The following is a 27483-nucleotide window of genomic DNA, read 5'->3' as shown; positions in this document are numbered from 1 at the left end:
CTCCAGATGAAGCCACGGCCCGCCACTGACTACCATTGATCTAACCAGAGATGTTACACCCATCAGTGCTAAAATGTCTTTAAATGTCACAGGGCACGTAATTGGGAAGAAAGAGGAAACAGTTTGAAGCACTCAGAGCCTGTTATCAGTCGAATTACAGCAGGAGGAGAGTCATGATGGTAGGTAAGGAACAAGATCTGTCGAAGAGAATTAAACTACGTAAAATTAGCTACAGTGTAGCGATTTCATGTTTCCCGTGCTTTGTTTTACCTATGACAGAACAGATGAAACCTCTTTCACTCTCTCTCTGTCTCTTTCAATTCAATTCAAAAGGGCTTTACTGGCATGGGAAACTTATTTTTACATTGCAAGTGAAAAAAACTATCACAAATTAATAGTTAACATTAAACTCACAAAATAAAAATATGTTTGAAATATTATATTACTAATTATGTGTAGTGTTGTTACAATGTGCAAATGGTAAAAGTACAAATGGCAAGGGCAAATAAAAAAACAGATAAATATAGTTTAATTTACTTTGGTGTTTGTGCTCCACTGGTTGCCCTTTTCTTATCGCAACAGGTGACACATTTGCTCTGATGATTACACAATGCGGTATTTCACTTAACAGCTAACATATACAGCAACTTATCAATATTTGTTTATTGTTCAAATCATTTGGGGGTCCTTGTAATCCCAGGGAAATATGTCTCTTTCTCTCTCGCTCTCCCTCTCGCCCTCGTTCTCCTTCCTGTTTGTACAGGTGAGATCTGTTTTGTTGTTCCTCTCCTCCACCTGTTGTCAGTTATTATTATGTTGTCTCATAAAATACCTCGATGAGAGACATCTTCCATCTTAGTTGTTGTTCACAAAAAGAGGTATGAAGGAGTGTCAATATTGGACAACTGATTGCAATATTTAGAAGTATACAACATCGAGATGACTTTGTCTGAATATAAAAGTGTACAGTGGCTTGCAAAAGAATTCACCCCCTTTGGCATTTTTCCTATTTTGTTGCCTTACAACCTGGAATTAAAATATATTTCTTTGAGGGGTTTGTATCATTTGATTTACCCAACATGCCTACCAATTTGAATATGCAAAATATTTTTTATTGTGAAAAAAACAAGAAATAAGACAAAAAAACTGAAAACTTGAGCGTGCCTAACTATTCACCCCCCCAAAGTCAATACTTTCTAGAGCCACCTTTTGCAACAATTACAGCCTCAAGTATCTTGGGGTATGTCTCTATAAGCTTGGTACATCTAGCCACTGGGATTCTGTCCATTCTTCAAGGCAAAACTGCTCCAGCTCCTTCAAGTTGGATGGGTTCCGCTGGTGTAGAGCAATCTTTAAAATCATACCACAGATTCTCAATTGAATTGAGGTCTGGGCTTCAACTAGGCCATTCCAATACATTCCCCCTTAAACCACTAAAGTGTTGCTTTAGCAGTATGCTTAGGGTCATTGTCCTGCTAGACTGTGAACATCTGTCCCGGTCTCAAATCTCTGGAAGACTGAAACAGGATTCCATCAAGAATTCCCCTGTATTTAGCGCCATCCATCATTCCTTCAATTCTGACCAGTTTCCCAGTCCCTGCCGATGAAAACATCCCCACAGCATGATGTTGCCACCACCATGCTTCACTGTGGGGATATTGTTGTCGGGCTGATGAGAGGTGTTGGGTTTGCGCCAGATATAGCGTTTTCCTTGATAGCCAAAAAGCTAAATTTAGTCTCATCTTACCAGAGTACCTTCTTCCATATGTTTGGAGAGTCTCCCACATGCCTTTTGGCAAACACCAAACGTGTTTGAATATTTTTTCTTTAAGCCAGTACATGTCCAGGCCCGTCTGAAGTTTGCTAGAGAGCATTTGGATGATCCAGAAGAAGATTGGGAGAATGTCATATGGTCAGATGAAACCAAAATATAACTTTTTGGTAAAAACTTACCTCGTCGTGTTTGGAGGACAAAGAAGGCTGAGTTGTATCCAAAGAACACCATACCTACTGTGAAGCATGGGGTGGAAACATAATGCTTTGGGGCTGTTTTTCTGCAAAGGGACCAGGACGACTGATCCGTGTAAAGGAAAGAATGAATGGGGCCATGTATCGTGAGATTTTGAGTGAAAACCTCCTTCCATCAGCAAGGGCATTGAAGATGAAACGTGGCTGGGTCTTTCAGCATGACAATGATCCCAAACACACCGCCCGGGCAACGAAGGAGTGGCTTCGTAAGAAGCATTTCAAGATCCTGGAGTGGCCTAGCCAGTCTCCAGATCTCAACCCCATAGAAAATCTTTGGAGGGAGTTGAAAGTCCGTGTTGCCCAGCAACAGCCCCAAAACATCACTGCTGTAGAGGAGATCTGCATGGAGGAATGGGCCAAAATACCAGCAACAGTGTGTGAAAACCTTGTGAAGACTTACAGAAAACGTTTGACCTCTGTCATTGCAAACAAAGGGTATATAACAAATTATTGAGATAAACTTTTGTTATTGACCAAGTACTTATTTTCAACAAAAATAGAACTGTTCAGCCATAATGACTATCGTTATGTTTTGAGGAAAAAGGGGGAGGCTTGCAAGCCAAAGAACACCATCCCAACCGTGAAGCACGAGGGTGGCAGCATCATGTTGTGGGGGTGCTTTGCTGCAGGAGGGACTGGTGCACTTCACAAAATAGATTAAATTATGTGGATGTACTGAAACAACATCTCAAGACATCAGTCAGTTAAAGATTGGTCGCAAATGGGTCTTCCAAATGCACAATGACCCCAAGCATACTTCCAAAATTGTGGCAAAATGGCTAAAGGACAACAAAGTCAAGGTATTGGAGTGGCCATCACAAAGCCCTGACCTCAATCCCATACAAAATTTCTGGTCAGAACTGAAAAAGCATGTGCGAGCAAGGAGGCCTACAAACCTGACTCAGTTACACCAGCTCTGTCAGGAGGAATGTGCCAACATTAACCCAACTTATTGTGGGAAGCCTTTGGAAGGCTACCGAAACGTCTGACCCAAATTGAACCATTTGAAGGCAATGCTACCAAATACTAATTGAGTGTTTGTAAACTTCTGACCCATTGGGAATGTGATGACAGAAATAAAAGCTGAAATAAATGATTCTCTCTACTATTATTCTGATATTTAACATTCTTAAAATAAAGTGGTGATCCTAACTGACCTAAAACAGGGAATTTTTACTAGGATTAAATGTCAGGAATTATGAAAAACTGAGGTTAAATGTATTTGGCTAAGGTGTATGTGAACATCCGACTTCAACTGTATACAGTATGTCACTCCCCTTGGTTCCTTTCCCAGGCGTCATTGTTTCAGTTTCATGTCAGTGCGTTTTTCGAGTTTCTTGTTTTGGATTATGTTGCGTTTTTCATTACAAACGCTCACTTCCTGAACTTGCTTCCCGACTCTCAGCGCACAACCTTACAGCTTAATTCCATCTTCCAGCATCATTATTATCTTCTATCAGCTGAACAATGTTTCTGTCCCACCTTTTATCCCTACAGTGCCTAGAACAGTATATTATGTTTTATAAAGATCCAGTCTAGAACTGTTTTTATATAGCCTCTGTCCAGAAAACTATATTTCTATTTAGCCACTGTATATTTATAGCCATACATCATCTAAACAACCACTCTGCTAGAGCTTGGCTTGTCTTCAGAGAATTCCCTTACCGCAAAATGCATTTCACTTGATCAGATATGAATTGTTCCAAAAACATGTTTTCACACGTTTTCATGTGAAGTTAATGTGACAACATGTAAATCAATATATGATTACATGAAACTAAACATATGAAAACATGTGATTTCAAGTGAAGGGTTCCAAAATACGTTTTCACATGATTTCACGTGAATGTTCACGTGAAATCATGTGGATTTTCTGTATGGGTTCTCTGTGCATTAACAATGTTCTCTGCCTTTCCCTCCTTCTCTGTTTCTCCCTCTTCCTAACCCCTTCGCCCCGTTTCCTTTCCCCCCTACCACGTTTTCACACTGATGAGCATGCTGCGTGGCTCCTAGCCTCCTACTTACGGCAATTGTAATAGTAACAGCAGATATAATCGCCACACAAAAAGGAGTGCCATCACAGACAAACACACACTCACGCACACACCGACGTGGATAAATAGCGGCTTGTTCCTCTCAAACGTACGCTGGGGAGGAAAAGAGAGAAAGTGTCCACCTGCGCTGATCAAATACACAAGAGGGCTAAGGTAAAACATCATCCATATTCATCTTACTAGTAGATTGCTACATTACTTAAGTCCACTATGGATAAAGGATGGGAAGCAGACTGTTGTTATGTACATCTGCGGTCAATGTGTCTGATCACCAGAATAGAAAAGATGGAGACGGTTCGTTTACAGGACAGATAACTGTCATCATCTGGAAACACACTATTAGAGACATGAGAAGATAGTTTATTTACTACTCCAAATATAGTTTGGTTTTGGTTATTGCTTATTTACATCAGCAGTGCATTGTTTACACATTTAGAAATTGTAGTATGTGTGCGTGTATGTCAGTAAATGTCAGACAGTGGAGGAGCTACAGACCGAAGGGATTTGAAGCACCCACAAATCCCACCTACAGGTTTAACAACTCTCTCTCACTCTCTTCTATCTCAATCATTATCTCACCTCTTTATCATTTATCACACAAGGGTAATCCAACAAATATCATCCTTGGGTACAGAAATAATCAATATCGTTCCTCCCTCCCTCTCATCTCTCCACTCCTCCCTTGTCCCTTACATCTCAGTACTCCTCCCACCCTTTTCAGCATATATTACCCAAAAACCTGCCCCTAATCAAACATAGATTCTGCCTGGCCACTCTCAACTCAGAAACATTATATGAACATCTACATCCAAAAAGTGTGCATTTGAAAGAGAAAACAGCTATAGCTACCTAAATCTAGTTGCAGCTACAGTATTTTTAAGCCAAATGACCCTACAAAGGGTTAGTAACTGTGAAAGCTTTCAACAGAATGAGCTGTCAAGCTTATTCAGTCTGGATAGAGTGGTTTGCAAACCTAATCCCCCAAATACATTGATTACATAAAAACCTAAAGTCAGGATTAAGAGCATCATTTCTGACTCAGCAGAAAATAACATTTAAAAAAATAACAAAAGAAGGGCAATGTTCAAACTTGTAATCATCATCTACTTCATAATCATCTGCCCAGTGGTTATTATCCAATAAGAGCTCACATATTCACTGCATAATTAGACGTTGATCCACGTTCTTTAAATGTCAAATTTCATAGTTGCTCCAAACATACTATTTCTACGTGTTTTTGTTGCTCCTGTTGCTCTGTATCGTTCCATTTCACCAAACGTCAAATTTCGGAGTTAAGGATTAGGTTTTGGCTGTCATTCTGAATGGTTAAGGTTTGGGATATGGTTCATCCTGAAGAGTCCATCGATGCACATGTGCATCAATCTCAGTAACACAGTAAAAAAATCCTCATCAAAATCTGTCAGTTTAAGATAGAGATATCTGCATGGGCTGTGTCTCAATCCACCTCATCCGCCCATGTCGCCCTTCCGCATCTGCAGTGGAAGGTAGCCAAGCTACAGCGGTGTTTGTCAGACCATGAGACATCCCGAAAATTGGTCTTCTCAATTAAAAGTCTGTAGCGTCCGAACGGTTTAGCATACAAACTATTATGATCTATGGAAAGGGGAGACTTGCACGAACGCAATGGTGTCACGAGACTCGTCTGAAGGTAACCCATGCAAACGAATGGAAGTACGGAGGAAGATTTGTGTTAAATATGTGCCAAAAAATATTTCCTTCACTTTCTTACATCTCCTAGACACGTAAAAACCTTATTCCTTATGATTTTATTTTTGATAGTCTTTTTTTGCCATTTAGAACTGTGTTATTCAATGCGTTTGTAGGGGCTATGGTAGTAAAGGCCAAATTAAATATTTTATCAAATAATTTTTCAACCTAATTTTTATACCAAAAGGGGTCCTCAAATTCTTAATCAAATAGCCCAATGATCCATGATATGACCATCTTTAAAAAAATTCCATATGTTAGCTTAGTACCACCCCCCCCACCAAACGTCTTAGACTTTCAGAGGTTAAAACCAAAAATGTAAATAAAAAATAAATTAAACAGTGTCCGAGGCTGGAATCGAACACACAACCTTCTGATCCAGAGTCCACTACCTCCAACCACCTCAGCCCACAATGCTGTAGTACAACCCAAGCTTTGAAGCCATTTTCCATCATCCTTAGGACATGGATAGATGTTTAATTTCAACATCAATCTTGAACGACCTGGCTGTATTATCACCTATCCATGATTCCAGAGCAAATGAACAAATAAATGTAGTTTTGTTGTGCTAAGGTTGAATAACGAAGCACATGTCTGTGCTCGTTGTAAACCGTACAATGATTCTGAAACAGAGATGAAAACGAAAGCTTAAAATGTAATTATGAATTGCATGCTGTGATGCTCCGCACAATGTTATTTTTAGCCAATATTACATCGAAATGTCCCCATTAACATGGTCGCTCTGTGCATATATTTAGTTGAAATAGAACTGTTCTCATCACTCAGGGCTGGATGGGTATATGGCCTTACTCAGGGTCCTTACTGCCCTTGTGACATATGCCTCAGTCCCCAACTTCCACCTCCAGGGGGCAGTGAATGTGTGTGTGTGTTTGCGTGGGTGTGCATGCGAGTGTGTCTTAATTTTTCCTATTTGAAATGGTAATGAGTGCATTAGATTCAATTGTAGCCTACTGGGCAGCAGCACACATGAAAATCAACCTCTCTGTAGAACAAAAGTGACATTAATATGATCGTACATCACTGTGCCTGAAGAGAGCTAGGGTAAAAATAGATAGATAATGTTAGTTTGATGAAATGAGACTGGCTTTACCCCATGCCTGTCGAGGTGCGCCATGCATTGGGGCTGATGTGTTTATCAGGATCAGGTCTACTCTATGAGAGTGTATAGAGATAGCCTACACTCAGTTGTGTATACTGCAAAGCTGGCATAACAAGGCAAGGACATCAGTGAGACAGCAAGCTGCAGCCTGCAGAACAGACAACAGGGCTAATTTTAGAGTTAGATTACCTGAGGGGGTAAGGTCAATGCCTCTGTGTATAAAAGCATGATAGCTGGGGGTCCACATAACAATGTTCATGAAGGGTAACCGTTGGCAGTGGCAACACGTACACAAATAGGGATGTGAGAGATATAGAGAGAGTGATGAGGTAGGGATGGAAAGAGGGTAGAGAGAAGAATGGAATCAGTTCAAACAGATTCAAGTTTGCTCCTCGGAGACAAACTGGACATCAGACAGATAGACGAATAGACAGAGCAGGGCAGGGACAGGCAGACAACCCCAGCCTTAAACAAAGACAGCAGAGCAGCATAGGTCTGTAAGGCCAGAAATAGCCCATAAACAGCCTGGGAAGGTTTCAGCACTGGCACTCATCTTTCGGACAGGGACACAGACGGTCTCCAAATGTGTGCATGCGCATACCCTTATGCAAAAGTGGACACACATACAGATACACACAATAAATATAAAGGACACCGAATTATTCAGTGTTCCCATGATGTTTAACTCACACGGGAAATAAGTGATTGCAGCAATTGCTTCTCTCCATACCTAATGCAACGTTTAGATAATACTGTACTTTAGCAACAAAGAGAAACTCTGCATGGTGGGAAACTGCTTGCACCAAGTCAACAGGGTGGTTATTCCAACCTGGACTCAGAGCATTTTGTATTATTCTGTACATAAATCAGAAACACTTGATTTAGTATGATATGTGAAACTAGGCATATGTCGCGCGTCAATACTTCACAGAAAAGTCATTTGAACGTAAACTTTTTTTTATCATATGTGTTTTTGGGCAAAAATGCCTTCGGGAATATGTGAACTTTCATGTGCCTTAATATCAAATGTGTATGCCATCTGTAAATACGAATACAATTGTTAAATTACAGGGCAAATTGGTTTAGCCACAGAAAAAGGAACCAACCTTCCTGCTAGCCATGATTAGCGACAATAATGAGTGGGCTGGGCATGCCGAGTGATGAGTTTGCATTGGTCTGCCATGTAGCGCACTTCTGTCTATAATATGAGCTGGTCAGTATGTGTAGGTAATCCTTTCTAACGCAGCTTTTTTGAAAGATATCACATAGTACAAGTGCATAAGTGTTTCGCTCCACTTTCTGGAGGACCGAGTTTTGAAATCAGTGGAATTAGAGTTTGATATCTAAGGAGTTGGATAAAATATGCAGACGGAGTCGAAAAGAGATCACACAGAAGGCTGTTGTATAAAACACCTCTCGCAGGATTCAAACTAAGGGCAACCATGGCATCTGTGATAGAGAGGGAGAAGTGTCCATCCATGTATATGGGTAAAGATAGTCTATCTACTGACATTTTCAGATATTGCACGTTTCTAATTTTGTCAGAAAGACTTTTTAATTTCAAGTGTACTGTTAGCTAGCTAGCTTAAGTTAGCTGGCTGGCTCGCTAGGTAACGTTATGTGTATGATATGTGTATTTATATTATTCTTATCTCAGAGCCATTTGCAATGCTAGTTATAGCCTAATGTTAGCCAGCTAACATTGAACCTGGTTGGTAAGCTACCTGCAGATTCATGCAGGGTTGTAACATTATGAGTTGGGATTATGGTTAATTGTTTAGTTAGCTAGCTACATGTCTAATCAAAAGACTCCACTATGCAAGTAACCATTTCAATAGAATGCTCATGATATCACTGCAAAAACTATCGATAGATGTAGCTGGTAAATTCGATCTGGCTATCTACTCTAATTTCAGAGCACTCTCGTCTGAGTGTTCCAGAGCGCAGAATAACTGACGAATTTACGAACGCTCAACACACGATGAATATAGTTTGTGTCAGTAAACATCAGCAAACAAGTCTAATTCAATTGTTGCAAAGCACAGTTATAGTCACCAACGCTCTGAATAACATGAAAACAGCCTAATCAGCTCTGCCAGGGCGAGTAAAATGGTCAAAGTGAGGTGTTCTAATATTTGTGTCTGGAAGTAGCTAGCAAGCTAGCCAATGTTAGCTAGTTAGCTTCGATGGTTGACTGCCGTTGTGAGGTCAGAACGCTTGGATCAACCCTACTCCTCAGCCAGAGCATCCAGTGTAAGCTCTGAATGTTCCGAGAGTGAAACGCTCTTGACAGCACTCTGAATTTATGAACACCCAGAGCACACTCTGAGCGCACTCTGGCACTCCAGATTTAATTTACGAACACACCCGTAGTATAAACCAGCCTTTAGGCTTAATTTTTGGTTGTTTAGTAGATGGCCTCACATGTCAATCCTGAAAGAGATGGGTGGGGCTAAGGCTTTAGAGGGTGTGAATTATGCTGAATGGGTTTAGACAAGAAAGAATTCTCCAGTGGGTGTACCAAATTATTCAAGGGCCATTTTCTCAAAAGAGAGGTTACAAGTTTGTCAACTTTCAAAGCAGAATTACTTTCCCATTGTTCCTCAACTGTAGTGTATAATATACAATTTTCTAGCTCTGAGTCTACTTTTGTACAATTTCAAATGTTGCTATATAAGAACGAATCGAGCCAGTTGGTCACATACATTACATTTGGTATGGTTACAGATGGTTCCTTAAAACTTCTTGAGGGGCAGTATTCGGAAATTCGGATGACTGACGTCCCCAAAGTAAACTTCTGTTTACTCAGGCCCAGAAGATAGGATATGCATATAATTGGTAGAATTGGATAGAAAACACGCTAACGTTTCTAAAACTGTTAAAATAATGTCTGTGAGTGTAACAGAACTGATATGGCAGGAGAAAACCCGAGGAGAATCCATCCGGAAAAAATGTTTTTGGAGCTCACCAATCATTGAAATGGCTGTCTATGGGAAAATCAATGGAATACCTCCCAGATTGCAGTTCCTAGGTCTTCCAGTAGATGTCAACAGTCTTTAGAAAGAGTTTCAGGTTTGTTTTTTGAAAAATGAGCTAGAATTTGTATATTTTCTAGGTGGCTCCGATTTTGGCAGTAGTATTGTGGCACGCGTGGATGAGGGCGCGCACTTTGTTATTTATCTCTGGTAATGAACATACTATTCTCTGTCTTAAATTTGATTGTTTATTTACATATTAGGATACCTGAGGATTGATTAGAAACGTTGTTTGACTTGTTTGGATAAAGTGTATTGGTAACTTTGGCATTCATTTGTATGCATTTTGCACGCCAACTAAACTGACTCTTCTGGGATATAAAGACGGACTTTATGGAACAAAACAACCATTTGTCATGTAGCTGGGAACCTTGGGATTGCAAACAGAGGAAGATCTTCAAAGGTAAGGGATTTATTTTGTCGCTATTTCTGACTTTAGTGACGCCTCTGCTTGTTTAAAAAATGTTTGTAATGCTTTTGTATGCAGGGCGCTGTCCTCAGATAATCGCATGGTATGCTTTCACCGTAAAGCCTTTTTGAAATCTGACAAAGCGGCTGGATTAAAAAGAAGTTAAGCTTTTAAACGATGTAAGACACTTGTATTTTCATTAATGTTTAATACTATAATTTTTTTTTTTGAATTTGGAGCGCTCTGAATTCACCGGATGTTGTCGAATTTGATCCCGGGAAGCGGGATTTCCGCACTAAGATTATTAAGGAAAAAATGTAAGTTGGGTGCTTGGTCATGGTGGATGGTTCGGTGTAAAACGCAAACATCTAGTAGCCCAAAAAATTGCGGTCAAATCTCATCAACTGCTTGCTACTTTGTAACTACTCCGCATGTAAGCTAAACCTTTCCTTAACATTTAACCTTCCCTTGACCCTGCAACCTAACTCTTAAACTTAACCCCTAGCCTATTGTACATTTGGAAGTTCGTAACATATAACACGTTTAGCAAATTCTTAACCTGTTGTATGTTTTGAAAATTCCTAACATATTGTATGTTTTTCTAATTTGTAACATACTGTACCATTTGAACATTTGTATGATCTACCACTTTTAACAAATTTGTAGCATATTGTACGTTTTGCATATTCATAACATATATTACAAATTCATTTGTAAGATATCAAATGAAATTGGTGATGGACATTTACAAATTAATACATACCATGATATGTAACATATCATATAAGTACAGAATACTATGAAATGCTCTGAGACCAGGTTGGTTATTCATGCAGTGTTTTATACCCTGCAGTGGTATTCCAACAAACAATACACTGATTTGAACCGATACATGTTCATGGCCAAATGTCAAGGCCAATGATGTTTCCTTGACAGATGGACATACCAGGATCTGTTCTCCAACTACATTCTCCACACTAAGAACAAGAAAACCATGGCACAGGAAAAAGTCAAAATACCGTAAGGCACCAAAACAACATCAAAGGGAATTTTTAGACCCAGTACTTTCAGGATCCCTTTTCAGCAACCAGGCATCTTTTAAAGGAATTGCGAATGTTGTTCTATAAAAAAATTCATGAGGAAACTGACATGTTCAAATTTGGAATCCTTTTTATAGCAGCCCCTCCAGGAGTCTGTGCCTGCTGCATGGCTGAATAGAACATTAAGTGGCTTACCCCTGACTACACAGATTTGTCACAGAACTTTATAAATAGCTCTGCAGGCAGGCAGAGAGGCACGTGTTCCCACCCAATGTAGGTGAAGAGATTCAGCTCACTACAGAGCAGAGAAAACGTGAAAACACAGCTCTGCTTTCCACTGCAGAGATTGATTGATTTAATACTTTATTGTCCCTCTAGGGGAAAGTCGTCTGGTAACATACAGCAGTTCCTGGCAAACATACACAAAATCAAAGCACAGGACATACAACACTCCATTTACAGACAACACATATCACAAGACGTACTTCAAACTTATGGATGAATCCTGAAAGTTTGGAGTTATGTCAGTGCATAACTGCCATCTTATGGGCTCCTGACCAATTCTGCTATTTTTTGTGCTTTTTTTCGCTGATCGTAACTTTTCTTTACATAATGTTTCTGCCATCCTATGACCAAAAACAGCTTCTGGACATCAGAACAGCGATCACTAACCTCAATTTGGATGAAGATTTCTGAAAAGTGTGCTCAGGTACAAAAATATTGAGATTTATAAACTAGGCGCACCCTATACAGTACATAAGCATGTTTCCCATTATAAATCAGATCTGTCGTAAAGCTGTCGTAAAATGGTCGTAAATGAGCATAGCAATTCCACCTGGAAAACGCCTCCATTCACATTTTATTGTGACGATAATGCTGTATTTGCTGTATAATTTGGAGCTATTGGTATTAGGCCACGGCATGCAAAAATACTTATTGTTGTTCAGTATTTTGTTTTTCAACAACTGGGTTTATATGTTCTGTCTCTGTATAAACTCTGAGATGAAATAGGCAATTATGTCGCGCTCCTATCGCACAGCAATACTGTATCATTCCCATACTCCTCCATAGGGAATGAAAAGCGTTGAGTTAGACACAGACAGCTCATTTGGGGGCTCAAATGAACCACAGAGACTGAGTGTGGGATAATAGCTTGGTCGTGTTGAACCTTGCTTGTTCTCTCGACTTCTCTACCAACAACTAATTGCATACAGAGCTCATAACCTGTATAACTAGACACCTCATAGGGACTAGTGAGCTACTAGCAGGAATCAGTAATACATACACACATTAATTACCAAGAGAGTTTTCATCTATACTTTTCATCTATATTTCTCGTAGCTGTCTATTTACCACCGCATTCGGAAAGTATTCAAACCCCTTGACATTTTCCACATTTTGCCTTATTCTGAAATTGATTCAATTGTTTTTTTTCCTCATCAATTTCCACACAACACCCCATAATGACGAAGCAAAAGCACGTTTTTAGAGTCTTCTTGGGTATGACGCTGCAAGCTTGGCACACCTATAATTGGGGAGTTCCTCCCATTCTCCTCTGCCGATCCTCTCAAGCTCTGTCAGGTTGCGGTACAGCTATTTTCAGGTCTCTCCAGAGATGTTAGATCGGGTTCAAGGACATTCAGAGACTGTGTGCTTAGGGTTGTTGTTCTGTTGGAAGGTGAACCTTCGCCCCAGTCTGAGGTCCTGAGCACTCTGGAGCAGGTTTTCATCAAGGATCTCTCTGTACTTTGCTCCGATCATCTTTGCTTCGATTCTGTCTAGTCTCCCAGTCCCTGCCGCTGAAAAACATCTCCACAGCATGATGCTGCCAGCACTGTGCTTCACCGTATGCATGGTGCCAGGTTTCCTCCAGACGTGATGCTTGGCATTCAGGCCAAAGAGTTCAATCTTTGGTTTCATCAGACCAAAGAGTCTTGTTTCTCATGGTCTGAGAGTCTTTAAGTGACTTTTGGCAAACTCCAAGCAGGCTGTCATGTGCCTTTTACTGAAGAGTGGGTTCCGTCTGGCTATTCTGCCATAAAGGCCTGATTGGAGTGCTGCTGAATGTCCTTCAGGAAGGTTCTCCCATTTCCACAGAGGAACTCTAGAGCTCTAGAGCTCTGTCAGACCAAGGCCCTTCTCCCACAATTTGCTCTGACATACACTGTCAATTGTGGGACCGTATATGGAAAGGTGTGGGCCTTTCCAAATCATGTCCAATCAATTGAATTTACCACAGGTGAACTCTAATCAAGTTGTAGAAACATCTCAAGGATGATCGATGGAAACAGGATGCACCTGATGTCAATTTCGAGTCTCATAGCAAAGGGTCTGAATACTTATGTGAATAAGGTATTTCCGTTTTTATATTAAAAAAAATAAATACAAAAAATGTAATTATGGGGTATTGTGGGTAGATTGCTGCAGCTTTTTAAATCTATTTTAGAATATGGCTGTAACATAATAAAATGTGGAAAACTGCTCCAGAGTCCAATGGTGGCGAGCTTTACATCACTCCAGCCGATGCTTGGTATTGAACATGATGATTTTAGGCTTGAGTGTGGCTGTGCGGTCATGGAAACCTATTTCATGAAGCTCCCGACGAACAGTTATTGTGATAATGTTTCCATGCATCGTCAAGATCGGACAGCAGTCTTGAGTTTGATTTATTAGGGTCCCCATTAGCGGAGCCAAATGTCTTACTGGCGTCCTACACATAACGGAAAAGACATTACAGACAAAATACTTTACAATTGACATATTTAAAACATTTACATGTAGTGTGTGTGTGTGTGTGCATCTATTAGTTACACATAAATGTCAGTACATACACACAACAACTAGAAACAGGTTAGCTGAGAGGGGGAGCGGAGTGGCTTTGTCATCAACAGCTGGAGCACGATCTCTAATATTAAGGAAGTCTTGAGCTTTTGCTCACCTGAGTCAGAATACCTCATGATAAGCTGTATATTATCTACCAAGAGTTTAGCTATATTTTTCATAGCTGTCTATTTACCACCACAATCACCGGCTTTATTAATAAGTGCACCGACAACATTGTCCCCACAGTGACCATATGTACATATCCAAAATGGATTACAGGCAACATCCTCACTGAGCTAAAGGCTAAAGCTGCCACTTTCAAGGAGTGGGACATCCATCTGGGTGCTGCTATGACCTCCGACAAGCCATCAAACAGACAAAGCTTCAATACAGGACAAAGATCGAATCCTACTAAACCGGCTCTGACGCTTGTCGGATGTAACAGGGCTTGCAAACTATCACAGATTACAAAGGGAAACCCAGCCGTTAGCTGCCCAGTGTCATCAGCTTACCAGACGATCTAAATGCCTCACTTTGAGGTGAGCAACACTGAACCATGCATGTGAGCACAAGCAGTTCTGGATGACTGTGTGATCTCGCTCTCCGTAGCCATGTTAATAGGACCTTTAAACAGATTAATGTTCACAAGGCTGCAGCGCAAGTCAGATTACCAGGATGCAGAGCATGCAGCTGGCGGGTATCTTCAATGACATTTTCAACCTCTCACTGACCCAGTCTGTAATACCTAAATGTTTCAAGCAGACTACCACAGTACCTGTGCCGAACATGCCAAGGTTACCTATCTAAATTCCTATAGCCCCGACGCACTCACATCTGTAGCCATGAAATGCTTTGAAAGGCTGGTCGTGGCTCACATCAACATTATTATCCTAGACACCCTGGACCCAGTCCAATTCGCATACCGCCCCAACAGTTCTATTTTTGTTTCATCAGACCAGAGGACATTTGTCCAAAAAGTACGATCTTTGTCCCCATTTGCAGTTCCAAACCGTAGTCTGGCTTTTTTTATGGAGGTTTTGGAGCAGTGGCTTCTTCCTTGCGGAGTGGCCTTTCAGGTTATGTCGAAAATAGGACTTGTTTTACTGTGGATATAGGTACTTTTGTACCTGTTTCCTCCAGCATCTTCACAAGGTCCTTTGGGATTGATTAGCACTTTTCGCACAAAAGTACATTCATCTCTGTCAGACAGAACGTGTGTCCTTCCTGAGTGGTATGACGGCTGCATGGTCCCATGGTGTTTATACTTGCGTACTATTGTTTGTACAAATGAACGTGGTACCTTCAGGCGTTTGGAAATTGCTTCCAAGGATGAACCAGACTTGTGGAAGTCTAGAATTTTTCTGAGGTCTTGAAATACATCCACAGGTACACCTCCAATTAACTAAAATTATGTCAATTAGCCTATCAGAAGCTTCTAAAGCCAGGACGTAATTTTCTGGAATTTTCCAAGCTGTTTAATAAAGGCACAGTCAACTTAGTGTACAGTATATAAACTTCTAAACCACTGGAATTGTGATACAGTGACTAATAAGTGAAATAATCAGTCTGTAAACAATTGTTGGAAAAATGACTTGTGTCATATACAAAGTAGATGTCCTAACCGACTTACCAAAACTATAGTTTGTTAACAAGACATTTGTGGAGTGGTTGAAAAATGACTCCAACCTAGTTGTATGTTAACTTCCAACTTCAACTTGATCTACTGTATCTCAACGACCTCGTACTTCGGCACATCTACTCTGAACTGGTAACCTGTGTATATAGCTAAGTTATCGTTACTCATTGTGTATTTATTCCTTGTGTTATTATTTGGTTTTTATTTTTCTCTCTGCATTGTTGGGAAGGGCCCGTAAGTGAGCATTTCACTGTTAGTCTACACCTATTCTTTACAAACCATGTGACAAATAAAATGTTATTTGTTTTGAAAATGTATGTGTTCAGGAATCTGTTTTTGTTTGGAATAGAGTGGGATTTTGAGTCTTTGGCCGGACTGTAATGTTTGTAATGTACTGGTTGTACAGCAGGTGTGTGATGTCTATATTGATGTGTCTGGCTTTGTAGATGGTTCTGGTTTTATCATGATATGCTTTGGCACTTGACACAGCAGACTTTGCTTGAAATGTTGACATTTTTGCGAATTGTGTGGGTGTTTGTTATTGAGAGTGAACTATACCAGCCAAGGAAACAGAAGGTGAGAATGCTTTAGATGAATGCCTTATAGAAGAGATGGAGTATTGTGTTCTAAACATTGAATTTTACTGAGGAAGTGCAGTCTTTGTTGTCCTTTTTTGAATATTGCTTTTGGGTTAGAATTCCAGGTTAGTGTAGTCGAGGATTGTTCCCAGGGAGTGGTATGCTTTTACACTGTCAATATTTTCTGTGTTGATTTTGACCGGTTCCAGATCCTCAGCTTTTGTTTGGAAGTTGGAGATATATATATATATATTTTTGGACGTCTAGCTGTAGTGAGTGATTGTTGCTCCATTCTGTGAATGTGTGTATTTCTTGTCTGTAGTTGTGTTCTTGAATGCCTAACATTATTCCGACCATGGCTGTGCCATCTGCAAATTTGATGGTGTGGCAGAGCATGGCTTTGCGTAATTTGTAAACAATATGAAGAGAACTGGTGAAATGACACTTCCTTGGGGACAACTGTGTTGCTGGGTATGGAATGGGAAAGGCCAGAGTTCACCCTCACTGTTTGAGGGAGGTTATTCAGGACGCTGTCAACCCATCTGATGATGTAGCTGTTGTCCATACGTTTTTGCAGAAGGAGATGTGGTTGAATGGTGTTGAATGCTGAAGAGAAGACCAGGATCAGAATCCAGGCATATGATTTTGGTGTATCCACGTGCTGGTGCAGGATGTGCATGAAGAATAACAGAGTGTCCTCTGTAATCCGCACTGCTTTGTAGGTGAATTGGAGGGGGTCCAACAGCTGTTCTGTTATAATCTCTATTGACGTGAGGGCAACAGGTCTGTAATCGTTGAGGACTTTCAGTTTAGGGATCTTAGAGAATTATCACAGCTGATACTGATCTGTAGATAGTCAAGGGACATTTCGAGAGCTTGGGACTATAAGGTTATATCTGCAATTTTGTCCAAATTGAGTTATTTACAGTCTTGTTCTGTTCAATGTTCTCTACCTACAATGCCTTCAGAAAGTATTCACACCCCTTGACTTTTTCCACATTTTGTTGTGTTACAGCCTGAATTTAACACACACACAACACACACAAACACACACACACACAAAGTGTTCTAATAAACCTGCTCTGCCTAGATGGAATCTATGAGTGGAATCTTAAGAGTGAATGATGAGAAGGCCTATTAAAGTGATTTTTGCATGCAATTTGACCAATTACAACAGACGCCAGAACAATCCTCCATGACGCCTCCTCCAACACCCACCAATGTTTCTCTGTAGAGGAAGTGTTAGTTTAGATAGATGCTGAAATACAATAGTAATATAATACATTTTAGCAGACAATTGTATCCAAAGTGCCCTAGAATTAACTAATATATTCTGTATGTATGGTAGCACATTCATGAATCAAACCAACAACCTCAGTGTTTCTAGCAGCACCATGTTCCATCCAACTAAACCATCTTAACCAACAATATATATTGTTTTGCAATATAGTGGCATGTAGGAATCAAGCTTATTGAAAAAGGAAAAGCTTTTGTGATACAAGCAGTTTGTTGATATTGTAGTGGGACTGCCGGGGGCATCTGGCTTTAGGGTAATGATCACCAAAGGAAGTAATACTTACACTAACTACCCTGTTGTTCATAAGTATAAAAAGACCAGACAACCCCTCTCTCTTTATTCGCCAGCAGAGAAATACTGCAAACATCAGTTATTTAAAAGAGGAGTCCTTGGATTACAGAAGCTTGACTGACCATTCCAATAACACCAAGAGGCAAGGCAACACTGAGTACTCTAACAATTTACCCACCAATGGGATGGAGATCATGTCACTGATCATGCCACTGATGTAACTAACTACAGATGCAGGAACTCATTCCTCTCATTCCATTTTGGCATATTGAGCACTCAGCAGTGTTTGGTGTGCATGTTATCAGGGGAAATAGGTGCATGGTAGAGAGGCTTGTGGCTCACTATCCAGATTGGATGTTCTCTGGTAGCTAGCTGATGGGTATTCATGTTGGCTTCTCCATATGGAGCTACACCTGCTTTCTATGTCTATCTGGTGTGTCTCTTTAGAGCAATGACTCTAATCAGATTCATCAATATGTCTGTCTGTCTGATCGGTCTAATCCTACAGCAGCTGGACAATAGGTGATGATATGAAACGTTACTGTTTGATAAGTCAGGTAGGACATTTACTGGCCATTTCATTCATTTGATGATTACATCAACAACCGGTGTCCATGATACACCATAGAAAAAAACATTGAACAGATTGATTGTGTGATATGTAGTGTGAGTGAGTAAGTAGAAATATGTCGAAGGCAAATTACTATGTGTCAACAGGTCGGTGCATATTAAACAAATGTGAAGTGATGTTTAAGTAAACTTCATGAGGCACATCCTGAAACTGTGCTCTCCCACTTCCAACATCTGAACACCTGGATGCAAACATTTAATTATGTAGTCATTGGATGGATCAATACACTGATCCACAGGCCATGGCCTTGCTCATGACTGACCCATCAGCATAGTGACTACAGGCAGGAGGTTTAGATCTGAGCACGTTCCTAGAAGACTATGTTTAGAGCTGTAGGTGTACATGTTCCCTGTACTTGCCCTCTTCAAAGGGGGGGACACTCTTGACCCAAACTGCTACAGACCTATATCTATCCTACCCTGCCTTTCTAAGGTCTTCGAAAGCCAAGTCAACAAACAGGTTACCGACTATTTCGAATCTCACCATACCTTCTCTGCTATGCAATCTGGTTTCAGAGCTGGTCATGGGTGCACCTCAGCCACGCTCAAGGTCCTAAACGATATCTTAACCGCCATCGATAAGAAACATTACTGTGCAGCCGTATTCATTGATCTGGCCAAGGCTTTCGACTCTGTCAATTACCACATCCTCATCGGCAGACTCGACAGCCTTGGTTTCTCAAATGATTAACCGCCTGGTTCACCAACTACTTCTCTGATAGAGTTCACTGTGTCAAATCTGAGTCTCTGATCCACCTCTACGCAGACGACACCATTCTGTATACTTCTGGCCCTTCTTTGGACACTGTGTTAACAACCCTCCAGGCAACCTTCAATGCCATACAACTCTCCTTCGGTGGCCTCCAATTGCTCTTAAATACAAGTAAAACTAAATGCATGCTCTTCAACCGATCGCTGCCTGCACCTGCCCGCCTGTCCAACATCAATTCTCTGGAAGGCTCTGACTTAGAATACGTGGACAACTACAAATACCTAGGTGTCTGGTTAGACTGTAAACTCTCCTTCCAGACCCACATCAAACATCTCCAATCCAAAGTTAAATCTAGAATTGGCTTCCTATTTTGCAACAAAGCATCCTTCACTCATGCTGCCAAACATCCCCTTGTAAAACTGACCATCCTACCAATCCTCGACTTCGGCGATGTCATTTACAAAATAGCCTCCAATACCCTACTCAACAAATTGGATGCAGTCTATCACAGTGCAATCCGTTTTGTCACCAAAGCCCCACATTCTACCCACCATTGCGACCTGTACGCTCTCATTGGCTGGCCCTCGCTTCATACTTGTCGCCAAACCCACTGGCTCCATGTCATCTACAAGACCCTGCTAGGTAAAGTCAGTCCCCCCTTATCTCAGCTCGCTGGTCACCATAGCATCACCCACCTGTAGCACGCGCTCCAGCAGGTATATCTCTCTGGTCACCCCCAAAACCAATTCTTTCTTTGGCCACCTCTCCTTCCAGTTCTCTGTTGCCAATGACTGGAACGAACTACAAAAATCTCTGAAACTGGAAACACTTATCTCCCTCACTAGCTTTAAGCACCAACTGTCAGAGCAGCTCACAGATGACTGTACCTGTACATAGCCCACCTATAATTTAGACCAAACAACTAACTCTTTCCCTACTGTATTCATTTTATTTATTTATTTTGCTCCTTTGCACCCCATTATTTGTATTTCTACTTTGCAGATTCTTCTACTGCAAATCTACCATTCCAGTGTTTTACTTGCTATATTGTATTTACTTTGCCACCATGGCCTTTTTTTGCCTTTACCTCCCTTCTCACCTCATTTGCTCACATCGTATATAGACTTGTTTATACTGTATTATTGACTGTATATTTGTTTTACTCCATGTGTAACTCTGTGTCGTTGTATGTGTCGAACTGCTTTGCTTTATCTTGGCCAGGTCGCAATTGTAAATGAGAACTTGTTCTCAACTTGCCTACCTGGTTAAATAAAGGTGAAATAAATAAATAAAATGTTGGTTAGCTAAAATGAAGCTGTGAAGATGGATTTCTACATCAGAGGACAGTCTAAATTTTATATCATAGGTTTTCATGTCATGTGAATGGTAATCAGGAGAGGTACTTTCTTGTGTGCTTCTATTCCATTCTCCCATTCATATGAGTAGAACCATGAAGACCAGACTAGGCTGCCTGTCCAATAAGTCTGACTCATACCCCGACTTCACTGAGTTCCTGCCCCCTTCCCAGGACAGGGCCACCAGAGGCCGAAAGTAAGTAGATGTTTTCATCAGATGACATTGTTCCAGTCCCTCCCATTGATATAGAATGTAGGTATTATTACTCGCAGTGCCAGAAAAATGTCATACAGTTGAAGTCGGAAGTTTACATCAACTTATGTTTTTCAACCACTCCACAAATGTCTTGTTAAACAAGTCAGTTAGGACATCTACTTTGTGGATGGCACAAGTCATTTTTCCAACAATTGTTTACAGACAGATTATTTCACTTATAATTCACTGTATCACAATTCCAGTGGGTCAGAAGTTTACATACACTAAGTTGACTGTGTCTTTAAACAGCTTGGAAAATTCCAGAAAACTTTGTCATGGCTTTAGAAGCTTCTGGGAGGCTAATTGACATCATTTGATTCAATTGAAGGTGTACCTGTGGATGTCTTTCAATGCCTACCTTCAAACTCAGTGCATCTTTGCTTGACATCATAGGAAAATCAAAAGAAATCAGCCAAGACCTCAGAAAAAAATGGTAGGTTTCCACAAGTCTGGTTCATCCTTGGGAGCAATTTCCAAACACCTGACGGTACCACGCTCATCTGTACAAACATTAGTATGCAGTCTAATCGACAAGGGACCACGCAGCCGTCACACCGTTCAGGAAGGATACACGTTCTGTCTCCTGGAGATTAACATACTTTGGTGCAAAAAGTGCAAATCAATCCCAGAAAAACAGCACAGGACCTTGTGAAGATGCTGGAGGAAACAGGTACAAAAGTATCTATATCCACAGTAAAATGAGTCCTATAATCGACATAACCTGAAAGGCCGCTCAGCAAGGAAGAAGCCACTGCTCCAAAACCGCCATTAAAAAGCCAGACTATGTTTTGCAACTGCACATGGGGACAAAGATCATACTTTTTGGAGGAATGTCCTCTGGTCTTATGAAACCAAAATAGAACTGTTTGGCCATAATGACCATCGTTATGTTTGGAGGAAAAAGGGGGAGGCTTGCAAGCCAAAGAACACCATCCCAACCGTGAAGCATGGGGGTGGCAGCATCATGTTGTGGGGGTGCTTTGCTGAAGGAGGGACTGGTGCACTTCACAAAATAGATGTCATCATGAGGGAGGAAAATGATGTGGATATATTGAAGCAACATCTCAAGACATTAGTCAGGAAGTTAAAGCTTGGTTGCAAATGGGTCTTCCAAATGGACAATGACCCCAAGCATATTTCCAAAAAACTGTGGCAAAATCGCTTAAGGACAACAAAGTCAAGGTATTGGAGTGGCCATCTCAAATCCCTGACCTCAATCCCATAGAAAATGTGTGGTCAGAACTGAAATAGTGTGTGTGATCAAGGAGGCCTACAAACCTGACTCAGTTACGCCAGCTCTGTCAGGAGGAATGGGGAAAAAATCACCCAACTTATTGTGGGAAGCTTGTGGAAGGCTACCCAAAACATTTGATCTAAGTTAAACAATTTAAAGCAATGCTTCCAAATACTAATTGAGTGTATGTAGACTTCTGACCCACTGGGAATTTAATTAAAGAAATAATAGCTGAAATAAATCATTCTCTCTATTATTATTCTGACATCTCACATTCTTAAAATAAAATGGTGATTCTAACTGACCTAAAACAGGGAACGTTTACTCAGATTAAATGTCAGGAATTGTGAAAAACTCAGTTTATATGTATTTGGCTAAGGTGTATATAAACTTATAAACTTCAGCTGTATGTAATAAGACTATGCGATAGATGGTGTAGACTCTTTTTGAGCAACCTCTTAAACTATTAATGTGTGTGTGTTGAATTGCCTTTATCTGCATGGTTGCATACACATTTGAAAACATGTCACTGTATCTTTCTGTCTTTTCTTCAAGGCTGTCAAAAGATGAAGTCGTTCTGTGGGCAGATTCCTTCGATGTTCTTCTGTCTAACAAGTGTAAGTCCCTTTTTATTGACAAGTATCAGTCAATCCTTCTCCTTAGAGTTAGATATGAGAAATTGAACCAAAATAAGGAGAAAACAATATTATATTTTTTTTATAAACCAACCCCTCCAAAAAACTGTCCGTGCTATTGTTTAGCCAAGCGAACCACGCAACTGTACGGATTACATTTTTTCCTCAGTCCCATTCTATACCCCTTCTGTTCCCTTTGAAAACATGATTGTCTTTCTGTTTCCTATCTGAGGATGGCTCCCCACATCAGTCCATTTCTTTCCCCCTAAACCCTTCTTATGTAAGATCCGCTGTCTGTCTGGCTATTGATGTGTGACTCATTGTGTTACTCCTCAACACACAATGAGTCACACGCTTGGTTGTGACCTTCTCTGTGGATTACACAATAACACACATGTTCATGTGCAAATACACACATGCAAACACACACACAGACTCACAAGCACACACATAGCGTTCACGTGCAGGCACACACACACACGTGACAGGTTAAGTGTGTTCATAATAACAGGCCATCTGAAGAGACTGTCAGTGTTCTCTCTCTCTCTCTCTCTCACTAGCACATACACTCTCACTAGATAACCTGACAAAAAGGACAGAAAAGAGAGTGATAGCTGTAGGCTCTCCACAGGGAGCGGAAAACTAGACTGCACAGTAGGAAGACAGACGACCGACCTTGACTTTAGTTCAATTTTATTTTATTTTTCAGTGCGTCAATGAACAACAACTTGCTGTTTTTTAATATTACAATAATATTTTGTCCAAACTAGAGATATACTCACAACTCAAGTCATATGGTAATGTTATCTTAATGGTCATTTGTAATGTAATGTGTGAATGTTTCAAATTAGCATTTGTCTCTATTGAGTTAATCAAGCAGTACTGTAAACCCTTCTACTAACTCTTTAACAGGTGGTGCTGTTGTACAACATAGACAAATTGGTGTAAACTTCGATCATGGTTTGACGTCACATCCACACGTAACCTCTTATGACCCTAGCTGCATGAAAGTCTAGGCTCTCAGTCTGCTTGTTCCTGGAATTGACAAATATTATCCTCAGACAGAAGGGAACAAAGGGAAACACTTCTGTAACCGGTTTCACCGAACACAATTTTTACAATTATTTCACCTTTATTTAACCAGGTAGGCCAGTTGAGAAGTTCTAATTTACAACTGCGACCTGGCAATGAGTAAAGAGACCTTGATGCTGAACTAAATCTATGTTTTTCAATATTAAATTATAATCTTTATGTGTACATTAGCTCTCTCTGTGTAGTGTATTTCTGCATTCTGTAAGGAAAATCGAATGAGAGTGAGAAATGAACACTGACCTACAGTACATTCAGACATTGGAAGGCCTTTGCTTGACTACCAGATAATAGCCTATTCCTAAAGAGGCTAATTAATTAAAACCTATAAAAATACAAGCTAATATATGGAATTGTTTTAAGATGGTCATACCATGGATAATTGAGCTATTTGATTTAGAATTTTAGCACCCCTAAAAAAAAAAAAGTGTAAATTAAATATAATTTGATAGAATATTGAATTTGGTCTTTACAACTACAGCCCATACAAACGCATTGAATAACACATTCAATGAAAAAGACAGTCATAAGGAATAAGGTTTTGAAGTGTCTGTCCTATATCTAGGAGAAATAAGAAAGCTCAAGATTTTTGTATATTTTTTGGCACACATATTTAAGAATAAAGCAGGGCGAGAGAATCTTCCTCCAAGCTAAGTTCAATGCTTTTTTATTTTGAACACTGTCTGTTGACAAGGCTGCATGCAGTCACAGTGTCCCTGGTGATTTTCCTATAGCCAGTGTGTAGTGAGAGTGTGTGAGTAATGTTGGTGATAGGGCCTGATGGACTACTCTACTGCTGCTGCTGGGAAAATGTTAAGCAAATAAATGCAAGAGAAAAGAGGGAGGGAGGGAGTGAAGGAGGGATAGAAAGTATGGAGAAAACATGTTAACATGACATGGCCGATTGCAAAACATGACCTCCTGTGTTTTCATTGATGTCAGACAAATTGATCACTTATCTTTGATTGACAAAAAGCTCATTGAAGGTTTGTGGGTCATATGTTTATGTTCTAATAACAGAGCTCTTCCCTGTGCTGAGAACAAGAGCACACTCTGCATCTGAGACAATATCAACACATGATAAACAACCCTGTTAGTATCTACAGCTGCTCTCTGTGAAGAAAAAAAACATCAGTTCCAAAGAAACTGGCCCATGTTCAGAAATAGGTGCTGGGATACAATATTGATCTTTGTAAAGGCACTCACTCACTCACTCACTCACCGGCCGACCGACCGACCGACCGTCCGTCCGTCCGTCCGTCCGTTAGCTCTTCTGTCCATCCGTCCGTCCGTCCGTTAGCTCTTCTATCTATCTGATGGATGTTTTGTGTCTTAGGTGGCCTGGCTGCCTTCCAGGCTTTTCTCCAGACGGAGTTCAGCGACGAGAACATTGAGTTCTGGATGGCCTGCGAGGAATATAAAAAAATCAAGACTCCCGCTAAATTGATGACCAAAATTAACAAGATCTACAATGAGTTTATTGATGTCAAGGCTCCCAGAGAGGTTTGTGTTTGATCAAATGACTAATGATGCAAAATATTCACTTTGTCACTTTTAAGGCCAGGCACCACACCCTGATAGGGTATTTCCCCCTTAATCATATCACAATCTTTTACCAGTTGAAAGTGTACAGAAATCTAATAGTTGTTTGTATTAAATATGAAAATTAGGTGTTCTAATTAAATATGTGTATATTTGCATATCACACAAATACATTTTTTCTGGACGCTGAATGAAGAAATATTCGTGTTTCATTTTGTTAAGACACTCCATGACTGGACTTACACATAGATCGTTTTTTAAAGTATTTATTCACACATCTATCAGTAAATACTAAAGAAAGATAGGTAAAATGCCATTTTTCAGAAGAAAATGTCATCTAGAAAATAAAAAAAATAAAAGTAAATTAACATGTAACATTCTCTATGAAATGGGCTTATAAATTATGTGTGATTAAATTAGCTTTGAAATTATTTGTAAAATACTTTTTGATGAGTAAGAATAAGATAAAATATAGAAAATATTAATGGACCAAAGTACTGTATATGCAAAAACATATTTTCAACCTGTGGTGCCTGGCCTTAAATAACAATGCAAAAGGCTATGATTCGTTTTTAATTTGGGGTTACTATGTGTCAGATAAACATTTTAATCCACAAATTACCGCTAGATACACATGAATACTCTTTGCATACTTTGATTATAAGGATTAATAATCATGTTTATGCTGTCCACAAACAAGTGTTTCATAGGAAATTCACACTAAGATGATTTGGATATCTAAATTTTCATTTCTCTTCCTTGGTCTCTGTAGGTAAACATAGACTTCCGTACGCGGGAAGTGATGAGGCAGAGCCTTGCGGAGCCCACCCCCTCCAGTCTGAATGAGGTTCAGGCCAGGGTCCACAGCCTCATGGAGAAAGACTCTTACCCACGCTTTCTCCACTCCAAGATCTACCAGGACTTACTCGACATGCAGTACACACACTGCCATCGGAACTCTGTCTGAAGAACACACACACGTGCCGTCGCAGATACACACACACACACAGTTGTGTTTTTCTTCAGTAGCTAGAACCCAAGGAACCATTATTCCTCAAGTTCTAACTTGAGATCTCAATGCGTAACTCAATAACTCACGATGACATGTTGAATCATGTGAACGTTTTTGAGTTATCCATACAAATATCAAGTTAGGATTCTCCTCTCACAGATTCTTAGTATTTAGACATATTGTGATATTGTATCATCCCTCTTAGAACTGTGTCAACATATAGTTTACACTTACAAAATACCACAAGACATTGTACTGTGTATCCTTTTATTACTCCTAATAGAAAATTTGTTGTTGTTGATGATATTTATTTCTCCCATCACTATAGATTTATCGTGGTGTAGAAATATGTCTGGCAATTTTATTAAAGTTTTGCAGCATGTCATCTGATATATACACAATATGTGGGCGGTTGTCCAGAAGTGGTGCAAATTGTGAGTTGGAAAAAAAGTCTAATCAACATCATGTTTTTCCAAAACTTTAACCACCCATCTTACAACAGATACAGTGGGTATTCTGTTATGGTGCGTGAATGAGGACCCAAAAGCGAATTAACGTAAACAGAGCTTCTTTAATAACCAAACATAGGCAGGCTCAGATGGGCCGGCAGATTCCGACAGGACAGGACAAGGTTGCAGCAAACATGACGATAGTCTGGTTCAGGCATGAAAAACACAAACAAGAATCCGACAAAGACAGGAGCAGAAACAGAGAGAGATATAGAGGACTAATCAGAGGGAAAAAGGGAACAGGTGGGAAAAGGGGTGACGAGGTAGTTAGGAGGAGACAAGGAACAGCTGGGGGAAAGATGGGGAGAAAAGGTAACCTAACACGACCAGCAGAGGGAGACAGGGTGAAGAGAAAGGACAGAAACAAGACACAACATGACAGTACATGACAGTACCCCCCCACTCACCGAGCGCCTCCTGGCGCACTCGAGGAGGAAGCCTGGCGGCAACGGAGGAAATCATCGATCAGC

The 27483-nt window shown here is 40.3% G+C and overlaps 1 protein-coding gene across 2 annotated transcripts; it reads left to right on the top strand.

Moving 5' to 3' along the window:
- On the top strand, positions 1-26894 carry LOC110521696 (regulator of G-protein signaling 8-like). 2 transcript variants are annotated; one of them, XM_021599476.2, is made up of 5 exons: positions 1-179; positions 20828-20932; positions 22782-22843; positions 25287-25453; positions 26265-26894. In XM_021599476.2, exons 2-5 carry the CDS (start codon positions 20832-20834, stop codon positions 26457-26459), a joined length of 525 nt encoding a protein of 174 aa, XP_021455151.1. In that variant the 5' UTR covers positions 1-179; positions 20828-20831; the 3' UTR covers positions 26460-26894. The 2 variants fall into 2 exon arrangements, with proteins under 2 accessions (XP_021455151.1, XP_021455150.1); XM_021599475.2 differs by lacking the exon at positions 1-179 and adding an exon at positions 3954-4235.
- Positions 26895-27483: the final 589 nt, after the last annotated feature.

This window comes from Oncorhynchus mykiss, chromosome 30 (assembly GCF_013265735.2).
Source record: "Oncorhynchus mykiss isolate Arlee chromosome 30, USDA_OmykA_1.1, whole genome shotgun sequence".
NCBI classification, from domain to species: domain Eukaryota; kingdom Metazoa; phylum Chordata; class Actinopteri; order Salmoniformes; family Salmonidae; genus Oncorhynchus; species Oncorhynchus mykiss.
This window is presented reverse-complemented; position numbering and strand designations above follow the sequence as displayed.